The sequence below is a fragment of the Thalassophryne amazonica genome, chromosome 12 (assembly GCF_902500255.1).
Source record: "Thalassophryne amazonica chromosome 12, fThaAma1.1, whole genome shotgun sequence".
Taxonomy (NCBI): Eukaryota; Metazoa; Chordata; class Actinopteri; order Batrachoidiformes; family Batrachoididae; genus Thalassophryne; species Thalassophryne amazonica.
The window spans coordinates 96,821,154-96,847,474 of record NC_047114.1 but is presented as its reverse complement, the minus strand read 5'-3'; the positions used below and the strand labels follow the sequence as shown (position 1 = coordinate 96,847,474).

The window sequence follows — 26,321 nt, the reverse complement described above, 5'->3', positions numbered from 1 at the left end:
TTGCTGAAGCTAATTATTAGCAGTAGTAGCGCCAGTGGTAGTGGTAGTAGTAGTAGTAGTAGTAGTAGTAGTAGTGGTTCAAGAGGCAGCAAGACAAGTAAAACAAAGCAACAACAGTAGAACCAAAAACAGATGAGCAGCACTGAGCTCCAGTAAAACATCTCGTGGAGGTACGGTGACGCAGAAGAATCCCGGAGAGACCCTCAGGAATAAAAAGAGCGCGACAAACCAAAAACATAACCTCGATTTCCTCATTACTTTGAAACCTTAAAGAAAAAAAGGGCAAATCCAGCAACTCGCACAAAATCCAACACTGCTGATGTTTCTCGTTTAATAACATTTTGTGAAAACTAACATTTTTCTCTGTTTTTCTTCTGATAGCAGATTAACTGCTGTTATCAGCTGCTTCCGCTGTCCCGGTCCCGTAACAACAAACACACTCAGCACCAGCAGCTCTAATCCACTCCAGGTCTGCAGGGGGCTCATGGGAAACAGGAAATGCACTTCCTGATTCTCTTGCAGGATGTGTTTTTCTAACAATTGAGGATTTGGGATTGAAACACAATATCTTTGAGAGTATTAAGTCTGTGACACTAACAGTGCTGTGACGAGAGATCTGTGCTCGAGCTCATAAAATTATGCACCGCCCCCAACACACACACACACTAGTTGCATGTACGAGAGTCGGCTGAAAGTTCCTGCCTCCTACGTGATTATTTCAATTAGAAGTTAGCTACTCGCACGTATCTGCTTAAAGCTTGGAATGTTTTCTATCAGACAGAGTCATCTTCTCTTTCCACACACTTTAAGTCTGATTTATACTTCTACAGCTCTGTAACTCTACACAATGTTGTCGACGTGACCCTTTCTAAGCTCTCCGTGGTGTTGGTGGGTGTCGTAACACAATTTACCACTGGAATAGTAGGGGCGGGACGTGGAGAATAAGGCAGGAATTTCTTTCCATCTGCACCGCCAGTGTTCCTGGTCGGGTTTTTTTTTTTTTTAGGTTTACTTTTTCTGGACCAATTTGACCCTCAGTGAGCTCCAATTCTTTATATGATCATCTACCTCCAAACCAACATTACATGCGATTTCCCTGTGGGTCATTTGAGCGTCTTTGTAGTTTTCGTCTCCGTGTTGTAAAGTTGGTCATATTTGCAGTCTTTTCTGCCAAACGTTTCTCTATTTGAGGCGTTATCAAAGTGTAGCCGCGTGCGCGCTGCAAAAACCTTTAAATATGACGGGAGAGAAGGAGTGAAACTAGAAAAGTGACCAATCACAGCCCTTGCGGTCTCTGTCATTTCAACGTGTAGTTAAAATTTTTGGGAGATGCACGTCAGGCTACGAGAGGGTCCCTGCATCACTACAGAGCGGTGGAGACAGAGCATAAATCAGGCTTTAGGCTAACGTCAGGTGAGTTTTTGGATCCCATCGGTGGCGAAATCTCTCGCTGCTGGATGCACCTCTACATCGTGAGCGGAATGGGGTCCCTTCAGGTGTTCTTTCAGCTCAAGCACAAGGAAAAAGTTAGAAGGCATGAGATCGGGACTGCACAGCTCGTATGGTAAAATTTGAGCCTCTGCAATGCATCCTGTGTCTTTTCAGAACAGAACAGTTTCAATGCGTGCAGCTTTCGCAAAGTGTCCACATATCAGTCGGTGTTGAGAGTGTTAATGTGTTACAGTCTATGAGGACTACACCATCCCACCAGCACTCGATGCTGTGCATTTGCAGCTGTTATGGGGCGCCCCCTACAGGCCTGGTCATGCAGACCTATTGATGCTGGATTTTCGCCCTTCAAAGTTCTCGCCCACTTCCTGACTGTGCAGACATCCACACAGTTGTTGCCATAGAAACACTTACACCTTGATGTCCACTGGTGCAGAACCCTCCACCGTGATAAACTAAATAACAGCATGTTGCTTCAAATGCACTCCCATGTAAGCTGCAATTTTTTTGTCAAATACTGTGTGCATGTGTTACAGTGAAGTCTGATGCCTGAAATTGCACAAATTATATGGTGTAGTGATAATCAATAAGTAAAGAAATATTCCCACAGTAGTTTCCCTTCCATATCTTGCAGAAATGAAGGTTGTCTGCACAATCTCAGGTAAAAGCAGACTGGACAAAATCCACAACACCCATCTAAGGAAAATGACGGACATAGCATCAGTTGTTGAAGACACTGAAAGACTGTCTCTTAAATGGTTACAGCATGTGGGAAAGAATGGAGGACAGAATTCTCAAAGTGGCATTCCACGTCAGACCAGAAGGGAAACGCCCACCAGGCAGATCTAGGAAAAGACGGCGCAACCGTATCCAAGAAATTCTCACAGAATACATAATCGGTAAATTGAACAAATTGGAAGAAGGGGGAGTCTTCCTGGACCAGGATGAGTGGAGAAGAAGATGCTCTTGGCTAACTGGCAACAATGCCCAGCTGGAGAAGACGTAAGATGCAACGGAAGAATCTTGCTTGCTTCTGAAATAATCGCACTGAGGCAGAACTTTTCAGCCAACTCTTACATTTCACTGAACTCCATAAACCAGTTTGGGAGGAGCTGCACTTTAAAAGTCACTATCATACAATGGACCAATTAGTCACAAATGACCGATTATCTTCCCTTGAAGACGGTGGACCAGACACATTCTGACACGGTGCGCTACCACTGTGGGAAGTTTCACCGAGATCCACCAAATGGTTTTGGAGGAACCACTCTTTGAAAGAAAGAAAAAAAACAACAACAAAAACGTGTTAGTACGCGTCTAACTGGACCGATTCCTAAAATAAAGGTGCTAAAGCTCGCAATTTGTTTGTTTGTTGTTGTGGAGGAGGTTTCTGACAAAACGTGTTCACGCTCAAGAGGTGTAAATCCAAAAATAATCTGAGCAATTGCAACATATTGAGGTGAAAAATTTCCATCGATTATGTGTTGAAAATGTGAAAAAGCTGTAAACTTTCAAACTAAAGTGATTACAGGCGAAATGAAGTGAATCCCGCAACTAATTAGGCAAACCCGGTCATGCCGGTGCATTAGAGAGAGAGAGAGAGAGAGAAACAACAGCAGCACAATGAATGATGAATCAATAGAAGCAGCGAGTCAGTGCTCGTGACGTGCACACAGGCTGCTGAGACCATCTGGGAACGCGTCAACGCCGTCACTGACAGGAGCTTTAGGTGCCTGCTGCACTGCCCGGGTTTCTGCTGCAGGCATCAGCTTCCCAAATCCCTGATGCGCTGTGGACGAGACGCAAACTCTCAGAGCGTTCTGAGGCTTTTTTTTTTCCTGTGAACGAAGACCTCGAGTCCCCTAGTTTAGTAGATAGCACGTGTGTGCAGACGCCAACGCGGGGGCTGTGATACATGGTGAGAGGCTGATCCTGGTTTATGCTGATCTGCTTGGATTGGCAGATGCTCAGAGTGCTTTACAATGATGACAAACATTCACCTGTTCACTTACACACTAATATCAGTCTGTTGCATGGAATGTGATCGACTGCACACAGGGATCCACTTGGGCATTAAGAACCTTAGTGGTTGTGGCTGTCTGCTCAGGGGGTCGAACCTATGACCCTCCGGTAACTAGACTGCTTCTCTTATTTCCCTTCAACAAAGACCATGTTTGATGGTCACAATTCTTTTTTTTTTTTAAACAAATAAAAACAGATTAGCAGCAGACTGAAATTCACAGTTCAACAATCAATAATCGATAGTTCAAATCCAAGAATAGATATCTTAATATGCTCCACAAGAGAGTGCGAACCGACAGGCGGCAAATATCAGGTGGAAAAGACTCACTGATCACCCTCTGTAGTTAGCAGGCAGGTTTATCAACCAACCCACCAAACCAACCTCAGTGGAGGGAATAAAAAAAAACATTCCTGGAATATAAAAAAGAAATATAACGCAATGCTAAAATCCCCACGGCGGTATGAGCCTTGTGTTCCTTTTAATTTGCAGTTATTTAATTATTAAGATCCTGTTGTCTTACACACAATTTGTACATGTTCAATGAAGCCCCTCAATTAATCAAAAACAATATTTATGTTTTAACAGCGTCTGCAGGAGGCTTTGCATGTGTGTGTACACGAGCTTTTAACAAAAGCGGAAGTTATGCAGATCAAGGAATATTTGTAGATCATCCTCTGTGCATTTGCTGTTATTAGAGAGACAAAACTCCATAGGAAGTTAGCTTCCAGCCTGTGACATCACCAGGCTTACGTCCGCAAAATAAGTTCAAAGGTGTTATTAGGTTACAAAAAGACCGTTTTCGGTTTTAGAAGTGATTATTTCTCACTAGCTTTTACGTAATATACGAGAAACATGCATATAAACACACAAAACAAAGCGGTTTTGGAGAGACCAGCCACTGACGTCACTGTACAGCTCTACTCTGATTGGCTGTCACGCCCGCCACTCAAAAACAAAACAGAAAAAGGTTCACTGCAAAAACTGATATCTAAGAAAGTTAAAAAAAAGACTTGTTTAAAGAAAATTTGACTTAATTTTTGTCTAAACAGAAAACTAATCTTGTCAAGCATTTTTTTTACATAAGATAAAATGTCTTATTCTGCAAAAATGTATCTCACTTTTTCTTAAGTTTGTCCAGCTAATATCAAGCTGTATTTAAGCAGTAACAAGGAAAAGCAATGGATTTCAAATCATCCAAGCAAAGGAACAAGCTTGTTTTCCTTATTTCAAGACAGAAACTAATCTTAAAATAAGAATTCTGTCTAGTTTTAAGGCACATTTTGATTATTCAGTGCCTAGACATTTTGCTAGTTTTGAGAATTCTCACCAAGTAAATTTATCTAACCCCATTGTCAGATTTTTTTTTGCTTAATACAAAGACAATTTGGCTAGATTTTGGATTATTTGTCTTATTTTGAGAGGGACCGTTTTTGCAGTGTTCACACAGAATGTGAGGTTCTAACCGCTCAAAATACCTCTTAGAATAGGTCCAGGTTAGCTACCTTTGAACTTGTCCAAGGTCTGTGTCCCAAAAATGTTCCCTGTGAATTTGAAGACTGCGGCAGTAATAGAACTGGACTTATGCTGAACACAGACAGACGGACAGACAGAACAAATCTGATGGTGCTACTTTATCAACAAATGACTGAATTCACATTTAGGTCAGTTATTTTGTGTTGATGGTCACTTTGCGTTCTTACCACAAATATACTTTTATACTTTTTATATTTATTTACTCGAGACCTCTGTACAAATAGCAAATAAAATCTCTAATCTAATCTAATCTCATGAACTGAACTGACCTTAAGTCCCACCACAAACCTGTCTGCCACCTGCTGGTCATGTCTGGCTTTGCTTCAGGAGCACGCATGAAGAGGAAACTGGCGGGAAAAGTGCAAGTTTAAAATGTTGTAATCAAATTATTAACAACAATAAAATGTCCAAAAACTAAAGTATACAAAACTTCAGCATCATTACAGAAAACATTTCGTTCATGCACTTCCACGGGCGGGGCTACAAAATTTAGATGGGGGGGTACAATTAATTAAGGAGATATATATATATATATATATATATATATATATATATATATATATGACAGACCAGACTCTATATAATAACAGGACAACATTATTGTAAATTAAACATAAAATGTTACAACATATTAATTCTTATTTTGGTTGTGAAAAGGCACCAGAAGCTATCTAAAGACACACCGAAATGAAAAACTCCTCCCTGCAAATGCAGAAAAAGCCTGCCTTCAATCCTTCCTTCCTTCAGGAAACCTCTGAGCAGGTACAGGTGAAGCTTCATGCAGCTTGAAATGATCTTATTATTCCATGTGTGTGTGTCATTTTCAAAGTGTAGGTCTGGTGGCCACCAAGGCTACTGCTGCTCGTTTGAGAATTTATCTCACATTTTCTACTACGAGTCTATTTTACATGAACAATATAACAAGGCAACAATCAGAACTCACGCAGCTCGAAGCTCTGAGTTGCCAAAAGTGAAGCAGAATAAATGAAGGCGGTGAGGAGAGGAAACACAACAAAGTGAAAAGGTGGCACCAGGCTGAAAGCAATAAGAGTCAAGAAAGAAAGAGGAGAAAGGTCAAAGTCGGCAGAAAGAGAGAAGGATATTCAAAGGTTTCCATTCACTCGCTCCCCCGAGTAATCCCACATCCCCGGAGAAGGAGGCATTGTGCGTAGCAGTCGGCGAGCTGACATTTACCTCCTGCCTTCTGTTGCTGTGATTATTTTCTCCTCCAGGTGTGATGGCCAGCCGGCAGTCACGCTGCAATAATGCTGCCTCAGACTGAGCCGGAACGTGAGTCAGAACCCGGCCCAAGCAGACCTTTCACTGGGTCTGCGGATTGAATTGGGGCTAAAAAGAGCTGCTGGATCATCAACGGCAACCCGTCATTCGGGAAGAATTGCGGCTCCACTCGACAAAATAAATTCTCACGATGGAATAAACTAACATTGGGCAATATTAAGGAAGTAACAAAACAAAATCAGAATAAACTCGTGATCCAGGCTGCATAAATGGCTAATCTGTGGCTAAGCAGGTTCGCGTGCATACCTGTCTGTAGACGGAGGCCGGTCATGGTGGGTCTTGCTGATTTGGGTGTAAAGGGAGTCGGAGTGCTGGTGCTGGTGGTGCGGGTGGATGAGGGGGTAGTCGTCACGGGGACTGTGAGGCCGGCTGTGCCCGCTGTCCACAGATCTGTTTAAGGCATTGATGCCGTCGTACAGGTGTTCGTCCTCGGAGGGTCTTTCCAGTGAGCGGCTCACGTCCAGGATCTCTGCGTAGTCCCTTTCTCTGGCCTGGCGCTCCCTCAGCTCCCGGGTCTTAGCTTGGATTCTGAGGGTCAACATGGGGACAGTTAAAATCAGGAGCTATGATAGTAAGAGCATCAATCAATAGCATCAATGAACGATACGGTCACCGTTTGGGGAAGAATGTCTCAGGAAACGGCGCAATGCATTGTGAGGTGGAAATCTGACCTTTGACCTCAATCATTTGCCTTTGCCTGATCATTCTGGAGAAATCCAGGAATCCACCTACATGTGTGTGTCAGGTTTGGTCCAAATAGGTAGAAAATTAAGTTCGTTGAACTTTGCCTAAATGAACCCGAAGTCCACGTTTGGTGGAAATCAGCCAAAAGACATGAGAGAAGCAGACCAACAGACAGACACGACCTTGACACCAAGTCATTTAACGCTGGTAAATTTGACCTTACGGGGGAAATTCAGGAAGCCACCTCCATGTGTGATATGTTTAGTGGAAATCAGACAGAAATTAAAACATTTCCATTTTGACTGCAACGACCTTCCACCAACGGGAACCTTTCAGGGCAATTCTGGGTTTGACCTTTAACCACATGTACCAGGTTTTGTGGAAACCAGTCAAACAACGTGAGAGCAGTAGGGGAACAAGCAGACTTGCTAACGCCACATGACGCCTGAAGGATACATGGAATGTGTTAAAGCCGCAGTTACTTTATATAAAAACACCTTAAGGCAGGACATGTCGGGTCTCCAAACACTGAACTGAAACTAAACATCGACGCTACAAGAACATCTTGTTACATTTAAATTCATTGCAGTGGTGTTCAGAGTTAAAATTACAAAAAACTATGAACAGGTGTACACATAACTGCTGCTCAGGTGTTCACGTGTGCTAATAAGAAACGTTTTTCCTGCAGTCTGCCATCATCATGTTCCTGAAAAGAAGCTCTTCCCTCCATGTTTTCTGCTGCTCATCATTTATCTTTCACATGCACGCGCACCTGAGCACCAGATATGTGCACGCCTGCTTAGGGACCTGAACATAAGGTTCTCGTCCCCTCAACACTTCATAAAGAGGAAGCACTGGATGCTTCCTCTTTACACACAATCACGCCTCTGACATTTCTGTTCTGCACACACACACACACACACACACACACACACACACACACACACACACACACACACACACACACACACACTATTTAAACGTCACATGCACACTCTCGGCCATTATCTGGTGAATAAGCGGGAACACAGTTTTCTATAGCCGAGAGAGTACGAACCACACAGCCGTGTAATTACAGCGCTGACAATTATCAGAGCGTTTCAACGGAAAATTATCAGAATGTTGTCTGTGTCCCAGCTGGTTTCGAAAGGGAAAGTAAGAGCGCACAGACGCAGCATGACCGTGTGGAGAAGATCTGCTCACTGCTCACAATGAAACAGTGAACCAGGAACCAGGTTTGCTTAATTTCTTTGATAACTCAAATGTTTATTGTATTCATTTTTATGTTTTTAACACTTCTAAACTGCGTTTTACATCTGGTTTTCTTTGCTTCAATGGTGTGACTTTTGTCGTGTCATGTTTGAGATTAAATTCCTACCAGATCACATAGTCGTTCACAAGCACAAGAGGTTACTTGAGGATCAACACTTTTAGTTTAATCTCAATCTGATGCACTTAACTTTAAAATGTACGATTCTTTTCTTCCAGGAGAACAGCGCCCCAGAGGGTCAGAGTTCAGCCCCTCCATATACACACACACACACACACACACACACACACACTGCTGTGTGCACAACTACAAAGACTTTTCAAGGCTGTTGTATTTTGGAGGAGCCTTCTGCGGGGTCTTGGTGTAAGTACGCACTCAGATCACCCTGTAGCCTCGAAGTAATTCTGATAATATAATAAGTCAACAGGCGAGAAAAAAAAAGAGGTGGGAATGTTTACAAAACAAGGGAATTAAATCACACACTGCAGCTTCAATCAGCCTTCTCCTGAATCAGGCCAGAAGTAAACATCTTCTGAGCAAAACATCGTCTTACAGCGTCTTAAACCGTGTCGCATAGCTGCCTGCTGTTCTCGCACTATTCGTGGACTCAGCAATTATCTGAAGGAAGTGAGCCCTTGAGGGATCTATCTTTAAACAGGGAGGAAAACGGGAGAGAAAGAAACCAGCAGAAGACATAGCAATCCACCAGCTGGCCTCCGCTGCGCGGTCCTGGTCCATCACAAGACGGCGGGCGGGTCAACAGAGCTGGTTTCGGAGTCAGGAAGGACACCGCTCTGAAGCAGCTGTGAGGTGCGAGAAAGGACGATCACAGCTTTAACCGCGGAAATGAGAAGAAGCGAAGTGCAGCCGTGGAGCCAAAACCAGTAAACTGACTCGATTTACACTCAGAATGTCCATCACACTTTAAAATCACAACATTTACAACATCACCTGTGATGGCCAACGTGCTAAAGCTCCAGAATCCCTTTAAAAGCAAGTCAATGATCTTTATATAGAACAGTGCCTCCTAAAACTTCACTGCAGGCTCCTCGTCTGGGAATAAGAATATTTTACAGCCGCCGCAACTCTGACACACACAGACGCACAAATTCAATTTATTTAATTTATATAGCGCCAAATCACAACAAAGCTGCCTCAAGGGGCGTCACACACAGGCGACAGTGGTAAGGAAAAACTCTCTGATGATCTGAGGAAGAAACCTCAAGCAGACCAGACTCAGAGGGGTGACCTTCTGCTTGGGCCATGCTACTGACACAACTGACAAAATTAATGATTTTAAGGATTGTAATTGATACACAACTGCAATTTACTGAACAAAACAAATCAAACTCATATTAAGCCAGATACATGTTGTTGCCAGATACAGCTGATGGTTTCCAGCCCCTCAAAAACACCAAAATGCACACAAAATTTAATTTTCTTGAGGAACCCTGCCGAGGAGCTTAATAAAGTTCTACAAAACTATATAACAATAAAAACAGCTATTTAACATATAAATATGCATAATATTTTAACTAAATGTTCCAAATCTCAGTCCGTGAGATGTCTCTCGATCAGACTTTTTTTTTAAATTCGTCTGCTTTCGAGGCTCTCGTTGGATACTTGTGCAACAGGCATTTTAATTCCAGTCTACAGCTTGTAGGGCCTGTCTAGGCCAGACTAGTGATCCTCCCTTTAGTAACTATCCAATCTCCACTCCCTCATCCCAGGTTACAGAATAGGAAAGCTGCACCTACCCCAGACATAGGGCCCTCACATCACAACAAGGCAGAAGGATCAGGAGTCCAGATGTCCAGGCATCTCAGCAAAAGGTAAAAAATTTTAACTCTCCTGGTTGCTTCGTGTATAATGAAAAGCTCCTTCCCCTCCATATGGATGTGGAAGCAAACAAAATATCACGTGGTACTGTTCTGTACTGCTCGGTGGAAACAGGGCTTATGGGTGCCACCTCCCTTATGGGTGCCACCTCCCAACAGTATGAGCCCAATCTGTCAAATCCCAGAGGACTGATGCAGTATGACACCCCGCGTCGTGTAGAAACAAAACCCATATTAAAATAAGCACAAGGTCACACGGTTTTGCACACAGTGCTGTGAGAGCTACAAATCCATGAGGCAAATCCTCTGCTGGTGCACTACAAAATTACAGCAAAGGACTTTAAATTTTGACTCGAGTGTGGAGGATCAAAAACACAGCATTTGGACTTTACATCAATATCCACATGCTGCTATTTCTGTTGAGAAATTGCAATTATAAACTGTTACAAATGTGCCTGACAGACGGCTGCAGATCGTTTTAATGCATGAAGTGAACATATTTTTACATCCAACTCTCCGTCTTTCTTGCTCCTCCAAGAATCTCCTCATGAGAAGTTTCAGGACTGTTCTCGCTGCCAAACATGTCCGCCGCTGAAAGTGAAGCTGACTACAGCAGCTGACCTCCGTGAAACAAGAACCGGAAACCTTTGACTCTTACAGATGATAAATGTCTGTTATTTAAAGAACAGATTTTCCGACAAACGCTCCATCAAGAAGCAATATCACGAAAACGACGTCATGAATGCAAAAAAACACCTGACCCAAACATTGACCTTTCAGTCCAAAAATATTGAAGGGAAATAATGTTTCTTCATGATTAACGGTGGTGAGAGAAGGAAATATCCCAGCAGAGAGGATGAAGGAGATGAGGCAGCTAGAAAAAGAGGAGGAGGTTAAATGAGCAGTTTGAATGACAGGCAGTGCATAAAGAGGTATAGAAATGGCCGGATGGGACATTATGGCAGGAGAAACGTGGTTGACGAGTGACCTTTCTACCACATCAAACCAGAACAATGGCCCATTATGTGCCATTGTATCCACTGTGCAATAATCGCTCCCCTTAGCAGTAACGCTGACACAACTGATTGAACACAGTGAAAGACAGGAAGTACATGAAGACAGAAGGTCCAGAGGGATAACACACACACACACACACACACACACACACACACACACACACACACACACACACACACACACACACACACACACACACACACACACACACACACACACACACACACACACACACACACACACACACACAAATGCTCTCAAAATGGCAAGTCATGACAATCAAAGCATTCTGAAGAAGAATATGTTGATATTTCTGAGAAGCATAAACAGAGTTTCACAGAATAAATTTCACACACCGTATTTTCGGGACTATAAAGTGTGCTTTAAAAAATTTTCCAAGTGACTATCATGTCAAAAAATACCACATATTCATGGCCGGCCACAAGAAGGCTCTGTGTAAGCCCGGGACAAGCTGCTCCTGTATACTGATCTGAATGTGGTACTGTCTAATCCATACGCTGGAACAGATGGTGGCAGTAATGCATCATTAAGCTGGATGCCAACCACTGCAATACAAGAAAGAGCAGCTTTGAATGAGGAGGATATGCCAGGTTTTAAAGAAAGAGTTAATAAATCATGCTCTCATTCCGAAAGACAATGATCTACAATGAAGAGAAGGAATAACCTTCATAGGACTTCACACACCACGTGTTTGCACTTTGTCTTACAGTTGGATCGACAAGAAGGAGGGTGGCTAGGCTAAGGTAAGGCTAACTATAATGTTTTAAAGAATGTATAACCAATTAAAAAGTTTTTTTACACGTTAAGCTCCTTGACATTTTAGTCTGTTTGATGGCAACAAGAAGCAGTTTACTCAAGTTATTTGTGCCTTGTATAATAGCATTAATTAGCTCATTACCTTCTGCTTGCTAATGCTGAATTTGTGTTATACTCTCTTGAGACTCAGCAATAGTTTTTGTCCTCTGTAAAGGACGAGAGTTTCACAGCTCTATTTCAAAATAATTATTCAGCTACCACTAGACCTCACTGTCCACTGCAAATGACATTCCATTAAAAAAAAAAGTCTGACAAAAAAAATCTTGTGGCATGTTGTTTCCACCCAAGACAACTATTCAATGCAAAAATTAAAAAATTAAAATATTTTTATTTTTCTGCATCTCAGGAGGTGTTAGATATAATTGGGTGTTTAGCTACTATTTTATTTTCCAATAATATGTGTTTTGGTATTAAGTAGTTACTTTAGTTAAATGGTTATAGTTTGGTCTTAGTTTGATATGCTGTTATTTGTCTAAATGTGCATGTCAAACTGGGATGAACCGGTTTTACCACTTAGAACAAAGAGAGTCAAGTTACAATATAAATCATAATATGTCCCATTATCGCGCGGGTTATGGGCAGGGGGCTGGCCCTCCCTGTAATGCCCATGGGGACCAATAAGGGAAGGATTTTACAAAATAAGGTCCATCTTTGTCATGCCCATGTTGTGTTTTAAAAACTTGTTGTCGTCCTTTGTTGAAAGTTCTGAATGGATAGATCTCCTGCGAGAGAGAAGTTCTTCAGGATACAGGCCCATTTTTCCACTGTGACTTTGAATAAATTTAAATTGAGAAAGAGTTTGACTTTGTACTTTGCAAAAGACAGAATTACAATAAGAACCGGGTGAAATTAACAGAGGATATATAAATACTGTGCAAAATAAATTCATTTTGCTTCCTGTTGCATGATGCAGTAGCAACATGTTCCAAAAATAAAAGTCCCTTATAGAGGTCTGTGATTTATATGCCCCCTCTACCACTCCCACCCCCCTTTCATTTTTGTAAAGATGTGACTATATGTAGCCCAGAAAATACACACACACAATGAATACAAAATTACTTTTATAATTTAAATTGCACTGTGTTGGATTTAGTGTCAACTAGTGGTGAGGTTGAAGACTGCATTATGCTGTTTCCGGGTCCCAATTTTGTTTCCTTTCATGCTTTTGTTCCTTTGGTGACATGGATTCATGCCTTATCTTGTTATAATCAATATGTATGATCCTCTGTTTTAACCACCCCACCCCCCAACCAACCGAAATTTATTAAATAGGGTTCTCACACTTATCTTGCACAACAAACTGATCGACAATGCACAGGAAAACAACCATTTCTGCTAATAAACCCCCTAAATTCTACACACTGCAGCTCTAAACATTTGAAAAACTGAAAAAACTGATGTGTGAATCAAACGTACAGAGGTCTGCTGATAAAAAAAAAAAAAAAAAAAAAAAAAAAAAGTAAATTTAGACAAAATACGAGACACTTTGTATTGGACTGTTCGTACATAAAAATAAAGAGACCATATAACGGACAAGTAATGTTTCAGCTCTTCTTTGTAACCTTTAAAAACACCTTTTCTTCCCACCAAATTAACATTTTCTTACTTCAACTGACTGGCTGGTAACTTGAAAGGTCATTGACTAACCTTTTTAAAACGATGAACTTTAGTAGGTTACTATTTTAAGTAAATTTAATTTAAAAGTTAGTCGCCACCACTCAATCTATAGATATGACAGAGGTGGGACGAAGTCACCATCAAGTCACTCTCAAGTCAGGAATCAGCAAGTCCCAAGTCAAGTCTCAAGTCATAATGACCACCAATTGTTTGCAAGCTGACTTGACTTGGGACTTGCAGATTGACGACTTGACAGTGACTTCGTCCCACCTCTGACATATGATACGGAGTCCCTGTAGTGGTGTAAGAAGAATGACTTGTACCGGGGTTGGAGGTTCCATGCCGACCCCAGGTTACCATAGGGTGAAGCAGGCAAACATCTACGACCTCCCCTGGATGGGACTCCAGTCTGTCCCAGATTACTGCCCCAACCAATCACCATTTAGAGTTGGGTAGGCTGAAGTACCCCTGAAACCCAAACCCCAGTTGATAGAGTAGTCGAGCTCCTGTGTCACAGGGTCACCTGCTCTGCACAGGTCCATTAATTCATACTTAATCAATAATCAAATTAATTGACTAATATTTCAATAATCTCATAATCATCTTGGCACATTAAAAAAAAGTAAAAATTATTTGATTTCAGATTCTTAAATGTATTTTCTGGTTTCATTACTCTTCCACTCTAACAATCACCTGAACATCTTTGGGCTGTGGACAAAAGACATTTCAGGACTTTATCTTTGGTTGTCATTTTTCAACACTCTTGGCCCGATGTGAGTTTCTCCTCTGTGAGATCAATAAAGATTTATCTTATCTTATCTTAAATCCTGGACGTGGGGCGGGGGTCTGGGGCCCGCTGTAGGAGCACCTGGGATTTACGCCAAATGAGACCCAATCAGACGCATGAAAAACAGTTAGGAATACTTCATCCAGATTGTCCTAAAAAAATAAATAAATCTGGAATTCAGGAAAAATCTTGAAAATTCTCATGGCTGACATTTTCTGGTGTGGGCAATTCAACGGCAACGGAATTACAATCTGAGCTAATCTGTCGTGGTTAGATGCCATATGTCCAGATTTTGCTGCTGTTGTAATTCCGTTACCATAGAATTGCCCGTGTGTTATGGAAACAAAAAACAACAAAAACAAACTGATTTGCAGAAAATAATCAACAAACTAAGTTATAGAACTGTTAGTCGTAGCCCTAATCTCAGCCACGATGATAATATCACCATTTCAATATCGAGTCAAAAAACGAATGCTTGTTCTGAATCCCGACCCAAAAAAATCCCTGTTAAAGTCATTGATACCACTAATAAATGGAGCAAAACGAGTTTTACAAAGTGATCTGAAACATGTTTAAGTTCCCACTTGTGTTGAAAAGCAGCACAGGTGCCTGCGTCGGTAAAAACAGCGTCTTCAAAAGATCGATAAGATTAAACGGGCTGTGCATCCATGTCCGCCACAAGCCATTACTTCCTTATAACGGAGTCTACATTAGCCATAGCAATAATCACTGCGCCATATGAATAACTTGTCTCTCTTTATTGTCCTCTGGGGACGGAGACTTACACCTGTTAGGACATTCATCTACCCAGTCAACCGGCGCCTCCGGCCAATGTCGATCAATATGCATTCTGAAGTTTACGGTCGGAACCTTCTGAGAACAAAACACAGGAGCTAAACAGATGACGGTTTAAGCTAGCGGTTAAAACCAACATTAAGTGCACTTGTGTTTGTTTACGGTGAAGGAAAAACGTTGCTCAAAATAAAACACCTACTGGGAAACTAAAGTAGTGAATAAAAAATACACAATCCTCAGCAATTTACAGATGCACCATCAAGGGACTAAATCCAGTTTTGTATTTTTGGGAGCTCAGCCAGACTTCCTGCCTCTGTGGACTGACTCCCTCTTGGCTCGGGGAGAACCAGTCCAGCCTCAGTACTACTTGAGGTCCTTTTTACATGCTGAATGAGGCGCCGCAAAAAAGTACTTTTTAACCACATGCACCTTTTGGCACAAGTTTTACACTGAACGCGCTTCCTGACAACTCCAGGTGTACTTGGAGAATGGGACATGGGTGGTCTTGAACCAGGAACCTTCAGTTTTGGAAGCAAATGTGCTAACCACTTGTACTACTGTCACTGTGTACAGACAAAAAGGTGGTCTCAAGTACGGTTCCTGTGTACCTGAGTACAGTTTTCACATGATGGGAATGGAAACTATTACATGACCAAAAAAAACATTTACATGCTGAAGATTCTGTATATGAGTAAAATGTTATGATGTAAGAAATACACCCATAAGATCTGATATCACGGCCCCTGATGTTTCATATTTATATAGAAGACCTTCACAAATATGGACAGTGCAGGGGGTGGTGGCCAAGTAGCTAGTACGCTTGGTTTCAGTGCAGAAGGTTCCTGGTTCAAACCCCACCCCTGCGATATTTCTCCATGGAATGTGGAGCTGCATCATCCAGAGTACAAATAAAGGAGCAGCCTTACTTTTTACCTTCACAAATATGACCACCTCAGTCCTTAGACTCTTGGACCAGAAAAAGAAAAAAACAACCGTAAATCAGAAGTTGGGACGTATGGAAAATGCTTAAAAAAAAAACAAAAAAAAAAACAAGAGGAGGGTAAGGGTACTGGATTGAAATATCGTGGGTTCACACCGTCTGCTATCACTGCAGGGTTTTTTTTTGTTCTTTTGTTTTTAATTTGCATTTTTCAAATCCAATTTTCAAATCCAATGTTTTCTGGTTTGTTGTTGTACAACACAGATGTGTCAACACTGAAGGACATCTTGATGTCTCAAACGTCCAGGATGTGTGTAATCCCTCATTTTACAAGAGGTGACAACCTTACGTTTACCACATGGAATTTCAATTAATAATATGTACAAGGGCAAGAAATAAGAGAGAGAACAGAGTAGAGTAAAATAAAAAAGAAAAGCCTCGGTGGACTGGAACCCAACCAAATCTTCTGATATGGCATGTTGTCATCACCTTCTGCCAATTAAAATTCAAACCTTGGCCATTACATGATTAAACTATCGGCTCTGAAAGCAGAAGGAAAGAATTCTAATTCAGATTTTCATATCAAGCGGCTCTGGGGCGTAATGACTCCTGCCCCCACCGTATGCACGGGAATTAATTAACTGGCAGGGCTGTAATGGCCTTGGCATTTATAAACCATGACCCCCCCATCCCCCCGAAAGAAAAACTGGCGCACTGCCCGCTTGACATTTAACTGGAGAGGAAAGAGATGGAGGACTAAAGAGAACTGTCGTCTTGGGGCAATTTGGTTGTGGGTGTTCACCCCATAAATGAAAAGCACTTACGTAGACGAGATGGCGGTTTATTCGTGCTAATGTTTTGTTTTTACTCATGCAGGAAATTTGTTACTTCACAAAGTAAAGACGGCGTCGTCTTCCTCTCTAGATCACCATGTACAAGTCCTGCATTCTGACTGCAGCATGTTCTTCCAAAGCATGTTCTTGGCAGTTTGTAGCCCGACGTTCCTCTGAGCTTTAAGCTGCTGTCACATAGTGACGGGTTAAGGAAACGTATGAGTAAAGGGTATGAAATTTTGACATCCGCTGTCATCCTGTACAAGTCCTTTTCCCTGTTAAATACGTCCCTTATCAGCTGATGTCCGACGAGTTTGTCAAAAAGTTTTGTGGATGTCCAAAACTTTGAGCAGGCATCAGACAGAGAGCTCCCCCTGGTGGTTGCAGGTATGTTTACTGTTTTGTCTTGTACTTGTTTGTTAGCTTACCTAATCTACCGGAGACCAGAGGAATAGCAGTTTTTCTCACCTGACAAATGATTTGAATCTGTTACTAATCAGTTTACTCGATCCATCACAGAGGGACGACACCTTTACTAACAGCCAGAATTCTTGACTTGAGCTACTTGACAATAATTATGAACAAATGGACTGCATTTATATCACGCTTTCATGCTCAAAGTGCTTTATTGTGATGCCTCACATCCAGGGACACACTCACACACAGACATCAGGCACTCAACTGCACACCGGGAGCAACTTGGGGACTGAGGACCTACCATAGAGCTCTTAATGATTTTTGGATCTGACGGAGATTTGAACCAAGGATCCTCTGATCACAGATGTTTTTTTCTGCTCAAAGAATCCTCAGATTTCTGAATTTATTTCCACCAGTGACATTTAATTACAACCAGCAAACAAGAAAACGATGACAATGATCCAAGTGTCTTTAAACACCAATTTATGACAAAACTATAGTTCCTGTGATTGATACAATAAGGCCCCACCTCTCCTGCTCCAGCCTCATCTTCATCGTCTCCTCCTCTGAGACCTGCATCTCCTCCGGCCTCCACTTGCTGGAGCCTTTACAATCCATCTTTTCCCCGGGTCGCTCGTCCTTACGATGTTTCCCAAACCTGCAACAACGAATCAAAGTGTATTTATATGTGCAAAATCAGCTTTTTTTGGGAGCGGGCGCCAGCATGTTGAAACAGTAGCCCAAAAGAGATGCATTTACTCCGCCTTTGCCATTTTGCAGGGCAGCCAGAAAACTGCAATCTGCAGCCTCACCACTAGATGACACTAAATGCTATGCATTCTAGCTAAAATGGTTTAATTTTTGTGAAATGCATGAAAGGTTTTGGAAAATTTTTAAAATACTTTGTGCACTTCTGAGAGCCTTCCACAGTAGCACAATTCCGACAAAGTCCAGGTCCAATTTGTGAATATTTCTGATGTGCAAGTGTGCAGAACACACGCTCCCACACCGGACCAACTAGGTGTGTAAAATATTAAATATTATTAATTAACAATAAAACATTTTCATGGTAAAATGCAATTTGCACTCACACCATTAGATGCCACTAACTCCTACACACTGTAGCTTTAAGGCAGTCAATGTAAAACATTAATCAGTAGCATCCAAGTGCACATAAGTGGGTGGATTTCTGCACAAACATCAGCGTACAACCTCACATTTGTTACCACATGGACAGCTTAACAAAAAGAAAGAAAGAAAAAAAGATCGGTTGTGTGCGACCACACGTTGATCCCGAGCGGCTGCACATGTGTAAAACACATTTGCTTATCAGACACTGCAGGATTTCAAATATTCACACACTGCCATCTGTGCACGCCTCCACGTTTGAGCAGCTCCTTTACGCCGAGCCAGCAGGTAGACAAAACAGAGACAGCAACACCAAAAGTTCGCTGCTCCGACACGAGTCCTGATCACAGAAAATAGCTCCGAGTGAGCAGACGATTGGGTCGCGCTCACATGTTCAAACCCACTTCATTTTGTTTAAAGATGGAAATTGGCAAAAGAAGAAGGCATCGACGTGGGCCGTCACATTAATTATATTCATAAGAAGGGAGGGACGCTTAATGAAACGGGAGCTATTGCAGAGATATTTCAGCTTGATTGAGCCGGTATAAAGCGGCGCCCTGTTGAAATGACTTTGGCAGCCCGCTCGCTTCCACAAAGAGCCGCCGTGATTATTCACGGGGAAAATGGTCAGCAGAGAGTATCTACGAGTTTTTAAAAGACATGCCAGGAGAAAGCAAAGAGGTTGGTGTGCGTGTGTGAGAACGCTTCTGTGAATGTGTGTGTAATGAAAGTGACAGAAGACTGAACAAGAGGAGAAGAAAAAAGAAAACGACACAAAAGAAAACTCAATGAACGAACAGAGCAAAAAAAACCAAAAAAAAACAAACCCTCAAATACAGAAAGAGACGACATATTCTCTGTCGTTTCTTTTCTGTATTTGAAAGTCTCAGAGAGCAAGAAAGAGATGGGAATGGAAAAAAACACAGAAGATGAGCTAAAAAAAAAAAAAGAACAAAAAATCGAGCAAACCAGAAGGTTCTCAGAGTGCGTACCTGAGCCAAGGCCGCAAACTGCTTCTCCTGGATCCAAGATCCAAAATACTGTAAGTTATGGAACAAATCCAAACTATAATCCCTCAGTTCTAGCATCTGCTCACTAAACCTCATCAACAGCCTCTCAACGTTTTGAGCTAAATATTGTTATTGGTCTGGATCTCTGTTCTGGGATCTGTTCCAGATCAACTCCAAAATGTTACCCCCTATTTCTTGAAACATTAGCCATCTGTTCAGCAAATTTCCTTTAAAGCCATTCATCACTTTTTGAGTTATTGTATGAATAAAAAAATAAAAAAAAACACTGGTGAAAATATAGTCAAAGATATAGCGAGCCATAATGTGCAATGTGACAGTAAAGCAAAGGCAAATGAAAAAAAAAAAAATAGGAGAAAAGATAAATAAAAGTCAGGAGGTACATCAGTGTGTTTGTGTAAAAAGCAAAATGATCTATAATTAAAAATAAAATAAAAACAAACTGTCCGCAGCACTTGGAGGAGGCCAAGGACACGCCCATGTTTCACCTGGCTGCGGCAGACAAACTGTTAAGCCGTGGTCACAACCCGCCGTACTTGCACGTGCATGCAGTCTACTTGCAAAAACGTGGGCTAAATTTGGAGATCCGTACTTCGTAAGTACTGCCTCAGTACGAATTTAGGAGCACGCAGACAAACGCAGACACGCCGTAGAGGTTTTAGTGCATGCAGAACTTTCACTGCGGTCAGGCTGCGGATTCACCAGCAGTACAGATGACGCACGTGAGTACTGCCTCAGTACGGATTCAAAGCGGCACATTTTCATTCAGTTACTATTGAATTAACCAAATCCGTACATAGGCAGTACGGATTACGGCACTCACCACATACTACGGAGGCCGACAGACTTGCATACACAATGCAGCTTCTCATTTGAACTTGGACTTTATTTCCAAACGTGAGCAACACACACTCCACAGCTTCAGTCTGACAACTAGCTGTAACTTTTCGAGGCAAGTAAACACTCGTACAACTGACCGCTGCAGGCTGGACATGCTCATGCATCGCAGACGCCGAAAAACACCTGCCGCTCCGGTCCCGCTCATAAAAAAGAAAAGCGACCCCACACACACACACACACACACTGCTTTATTGTCAACTCTCTTTATCGTTACACTCCTAGAGACATGCGTGAACGTACTCCCTCCCTCCTCTTGCTACTGCCTCCGTACGTTTTCACAAAAACGTAGTGGCCGTGGCATCCGCAGAAAACGTACGGTGAAAAAAAAAAAAACGCACGGTGGGTTGTGACCGGGGCTTTACATTTGACTGCTGTGTGCCTGCATTGTTGCCATCCAGTATGGCAGTGCGGCGGTGACCTGTGGTGCCAGCAGATGCTCCCAGACCCAACCTAATCGTTACGGTTAACCTAACCATTAAATTCAGTTAGTATTCCTTTTGACAAGGCCCATCGGTAATCAAACGCACCACGTAGATGTAACTACAGCGGCAGGCCTCAAACCTGAAGAAACACAAGAAAAAAAAAGTCACGATGGACAAAAAAAAAAACAAAAAAAAAACGGGATGACGCACCGTCAGTCGACACCTTTTATATAAACACAGCTGGACCTGTTCCTCAGAAAACACTCTGCGACCTCTGAACAAAAGTTCCTTTTGTTTCAACTGAACAGAGAAGATTCCTCCAGAAGGTTCAGTCTTTTCTCCTGATGATCAACAACAAACATCTCTCCTGGTGTTTAATCTAGACATTATAGTAACAATGTCACCTTTGGCTCAATGGACAGCGGCATTCGGCGATACTGGTATCTCTGCAAGAGAACAAAGGTTCAAGTTACTGGAGTCCTTGTGCTTCCCTTCTTACTAGATTGATGTAAGACCTGGATGCTAAGCAGTGATGACTGGATGTCTTTGGCACTAGGTTTCTTTGAAGGATCCTTGTGGACTGCTGGAACGAGTAGTTACATAGTGAGACTAAGATGAGTATCACGAGCTGACCACATCATGGACATGTGATATGTCTCTGGGCCTGATCCGGCACATCGGTGCCTCAGTGTTGAGGTGGCCAATGAGGACACCAAGGTTTCCCCTAGTTATGATGGATGGATGGTTATTTGTAGAGGTGGGGATGGACTAGTTTGTCTCTCTGGGTAGTTGCCATCCAGAATTCAAGGTTTGTCTGTAGCGTGATGGATGTGCAGCACCAACGGATCCTCTCAGACCCGACTTGAACTGGTGCCGTCCTCAGTTGCTCACATTGTAAGCCATGGCGCTGGAGTCCTCTCTTAACTGTGGGTGAATGACGTATCACACCGAGATTCTTAAACGGTACCATCTAGTTATCAATACTCAATATTGTTGAGTGGAATCCTCTGGGGTACAAAATTAGTACAGACGGTAGAGGAGGAACAAAATACTCAGGTCCATTACCTGATTAATTTGACTGCCACCGTCTGAGATGGTCAAAGTGGCGGCTCAGTGTTAACGCAAAGCACAGTAACGATCCATCACGCCGACAGTTTCTCTCCTCGCATCACTAACTTTCATTAACAGACCTCCATTAAAAAAAAGACGTTCCCTGTCACACGTACGTATACACACACACACACACATACACACACACACACGATTTATGACTGCATGGGAAAACTGAAGAGAGGAACAAGTCTTAATGTCACCAGGGGCACGGAATAATCCTGCAGCATATTCCAGACACAGTTAGTCCAACGTCTTCATGATGGGCGGGATGTTGTCAATAAATGGCCTCTGATTGGTTGACGTGGTTAAAGACAACCTTAAAATGTCAAAGATGCTTTCCAGCACAAAAAGTGCCAGTGTTTGGTGGCCGTCTGTGCCTTTAATTTTTTTTAGTATATTGGATACGCGGCACCACTAAAATGTCAGTGAAGCGTGACAGGCGGAACATCACTAAGAGCCGGATTTAATACACCACCAACAATGAATGCCACTAAAACACAGCGTGATGCAAAATGTCACACGCACTTTTTACAATCCAGGATATTGGGCATGTATTGACAATTTAATAAATGTTACCTTTATTCAAACAAACACTTGTTGGGGGGGGAAATGACTGATTCATTTTACAACCTGTGGTTTGAAAAGAGAATGTATTTTTGGGGAAAAACTCAAATCTCAAAAACTCAAAATCACACCATGGGGCGAGAAAATGACAACTCTGTTGATTGGAAACTGGCGGTCATGCGCTATTCCCTGCTTGGTGGTGGGTGGAAGATAGGTTGGACATGTTTGGAGCTGCTGCCTACACAGTCTCAGTCTGCCTTCATCAGTGGGCCATGACAGCAGCTCTTCTGCAACCATTTGGAATGACAGCCAGGGGTAGACACTCAGATTAGGACGTACCGGCCCCACAGGCCACCAAACCCCTAAATATAGCAGCCAATGTACATTTTTGGTGGCCCAAATGTAACATGTTTCAAAAACGACTCTTTAACCACCCTCAGATTTAAGTCCAATCCAAAACCAGAGGCCCACTGGTGCCTCTGCTTGTCCCAGGATTCTGCAGCATGAAGCAGATGAGAGTCTATGATTCCCCTGGATGGGACGCCAGTCCAAAGGAGGTTACATCTCCACCCAAGGCCACATCCCATTTACAGCTGGGTTTACTGCAACAATGCCAATGAAAGGGCTTGTCCAAGGACATAGACAGGTAGTGTGACCAAATTTTTAAAGGCAACATAGTGACCAAAGGAAGCCACCCACAGAGGACATTTGGTGGCCACAGAGGAACCTTTTGTAGCCACTGATTAATGTCCAACCTTGACGGCATGGCATCAAGCTTTTTGTTTTTGGGTCAATGAGCTTTACAAATGCATCTGTAGTTGCCCTTTGCACAGCATAATGATTAGGAGTGCTAATGTGGCTACATCAAAGAGCTGTAATAAAATGTACCGTCAGGAGAACGGAGCATCACAGTGAGGCAATGCAACAGCAGACAGCGAGGAGAGACAAAACAGACATCACGGTGCGTCTTCTGTGACACATTATTGTGAAGCTCGCAGCAGTGTGAGCCTTTTCCGAGTTCAGACTTGTTCACTTGTTCATGACGAGAGCACACGCACGCACGCACGCACGCACACACGCACACACACACAGAACCCCCCCCTGCAAAATTAGCAATGCTCTCGAATTTCTGGGCAGCGACCGTCTTTGCCAGTGCCAAGCTGACAGACTGGGTGCTGCTTTGGAGTCCAAATGATGAGAGAGAGAGAGAGATGTGGTGTTGGCAGGCGGCCGTGCGCTGGCAGAGGTTGATGGTAATGAGGCTTTGATTGGGACTGAGTGTGAGGCCTTCGAGACATGAGAGGGTCAGGCGGGTGGCAGCTCTGTTGATGACACATACGGACTCCTCTGCCTTTACAAAACTCGCACTCCTGATAGATCCGCCCCTTCCACACACACACACATACAGACACACACACACTCTCACAACTCAAAGCCGTGACAAAGCCTCACTGGGGATCGAACGCGCTCACCATCACACTGGCAAGCGTGGCAGGACGCTGCTTTCCATACGCTTTCAAGAAAAATAACCTCATCAATCCGTCCAAACTGGGCCTACGAACACATTTGGAATTCTTTTTCATCACAGCATGTTGCAGATTTAACCAAAAGGAAAACCCAGTGTGTTGTTGCACGACGTGGGAATTATTGAACTGGCCTGAATATAAGAAGACCTGCTTATAAGTTGCCCCCCGCCCCGCATCAAATATACATTACTGGAAAAAATATTTCCTGAAGACAAAAGGGCAGGCGTGGTGGACAAGCAGGTAAGTGCACTTGTTTCCCATGCAGAAGGTTCTCAGTTCAAGTCCACACCTACCCATTCTCCATGAAATGTGGACTTGTGTCAGGAAGGTCATCCGGTGTAAAAACTTGTTCCAAACCATCATACAGATCCACCGAGTGAAGTAAGTAAAGTAAGTAAGCTTATTTATAAAGCGCATTTCACAGACCAGGGTCACAAAGCGCTGCACATGGCATACAAAAATAATCTAAAAATAACATACAAAACAATAAAATACAATATTAGGCTAAAAGCTAACTTAAAGAAATGCGTCTTTAGTTGCCTTCTGTGAAGGCGAACAGACATAACCTTGGCTTGTCCTGTCTTGGCCCGTCACTCAGGTTTTCACTGGCAGAGCTTCCTGCACCACTGCTGGGTGTTTGGACCCTAACAAGCTGTTGTTAGTAATGTGGAGCTGCTGTAGAGTCTTGAGGTATGGTAAAGAGAGAAGGTGAAAGCACAAAGCACACAATGTGGTGTGATTCAACTGCTCTTGTAGTTAGGAAAAAAGGTCTCTCCTGATGCAGTTTTAGCAGCAAAACACTGAAGCCCCATTGTTGAAGTAAACTACAGATGGGGGGGGGGGGGGGGGTGTCATGTCAGCCGTAGCAGTCAGGGGGAGTTTGTCATTCTGAGACAGGAACAGAGCCACACAGGCTCCTGAAAGAAGTGTAAATAACTGCAGTTTTTCCTGTTATTTGTGAATGCTTAATGCTGGTTCTGTTGAAGTTGTGTCACTACGTGATAATGGTTGTAGAAATGCAGAGAAGCACCATGAGGTACATGAGTGTAAATTATACTACACATGATGATGTTTGCCTGTTATTAACAGCTTTGGAGGTTTTAAAGAGAAAGTAGGACAGAGACGTAGACGTTTAAGTCACACTTATAAAGCAATCACCTACTTTTTCATAACAAAAACAAAAACAAACAAACACAAAAAACAGTCTTATATCAGAGAGAACGCAGACAGGGCCGACTTCCTATATGCTGCATTGTAATTGGCTGAGCATAGGCCGCCATTTTGAATGTGTGCAACTGGATGTTGCTACAGATGCACAATGGCAGTCTTTGTGTCACTCTAGAGTTGTATTAGAGACAAAGGTTTCTGTTTATGTGCATTTTCATGACCATGGATCATAACTATCATACCAGCAACATCAGAAAAACATCAAGATCTGAAGGAACTGAGTGGTGGGCTATCAATTGAACCAAGTACACTAAAACAAACAAGGACAGTGGCATTCTACTCCTTTACAAAGGTATCGTAAGAATGATTCAATCCACCGACATCAATAACGTTTCTGCTTAACGATTCCTTTATTGGTCCTTCAGAGTGGCAGTTGTTTTTGGGGGTGTGGTCAGGAAAATGATAATTTCTCTCCATTGTTCTGCAGTTATGCTTTGCTTTGAACCATGAACCAATCGAAGCAATGATTCGCAGATAGAAGCAGTGCTTCAATCTAATGCTTCTGTTGATTCATTGTTTATTTCACTTTCCTCGCTAAAATCCTAAAGAGCATATGTCTGTGAGTAATATTACCTTTTTATGTTTAAACCGACCTGTTATGGTCCTTCTGAAACAGGTGATAGATGTATTTTATAACTTAAAAACGAGACCGATGCTAACACGTTAGCATGTCTATGGCATTTTCAATGTTAAAGTTAGCATTAAGCTGTTGCAGCTGTCAGCACGTTTGTGTGCATTTGTTTTCTGTATATTAATGGCTCAGTTTGTTGTCGTAAAAGAGTCAAATGTATTACAAATTGTAATATTTTTAAATTTATTTTGTTTATATATTAATAATAATAATAGCAACAACAACAATCATAGTAACAACAACTAATAATGCTACAATATCATTTTAGAGAAAGAGACAAAAAGAACCTCATTAAAAACACAATAGAAAATATAAATCTAAATATAAAATATAAAACTAAAAATATACAAGATCAGGCTGCCTAGGTTCTAATATACCTTACAGCGCCTTATTTTCCACTCTATACACTCCACAATCATAACAGCTGTTTAAATAAACGTTTT

General features: G+C 42.3%; 1 protein-coding gene across 1 annotated transcript in view; it reads right to left on the bottom strand.

Annotated features, from left to right (window-relative positions):
- The window catches only part of LOC117521318 (partitioning defective 3 homolog), a 497,351-nt gene that overhangs the window by 82,358 nt on the left and 388,672 nt on the right, over positions 1-26,321 (bottom strand). Inside the window, exon 23 of the mRNA XM_034182632.1 lies at positions 6,551-6,832. Coding sequence (XP_034038523.1) covers positions 6,551-6,832 — 282 coding nt within the window. The remainder of the gene's footprint in view (positions 1-6,550; positions 6,833-26,321) is intronic.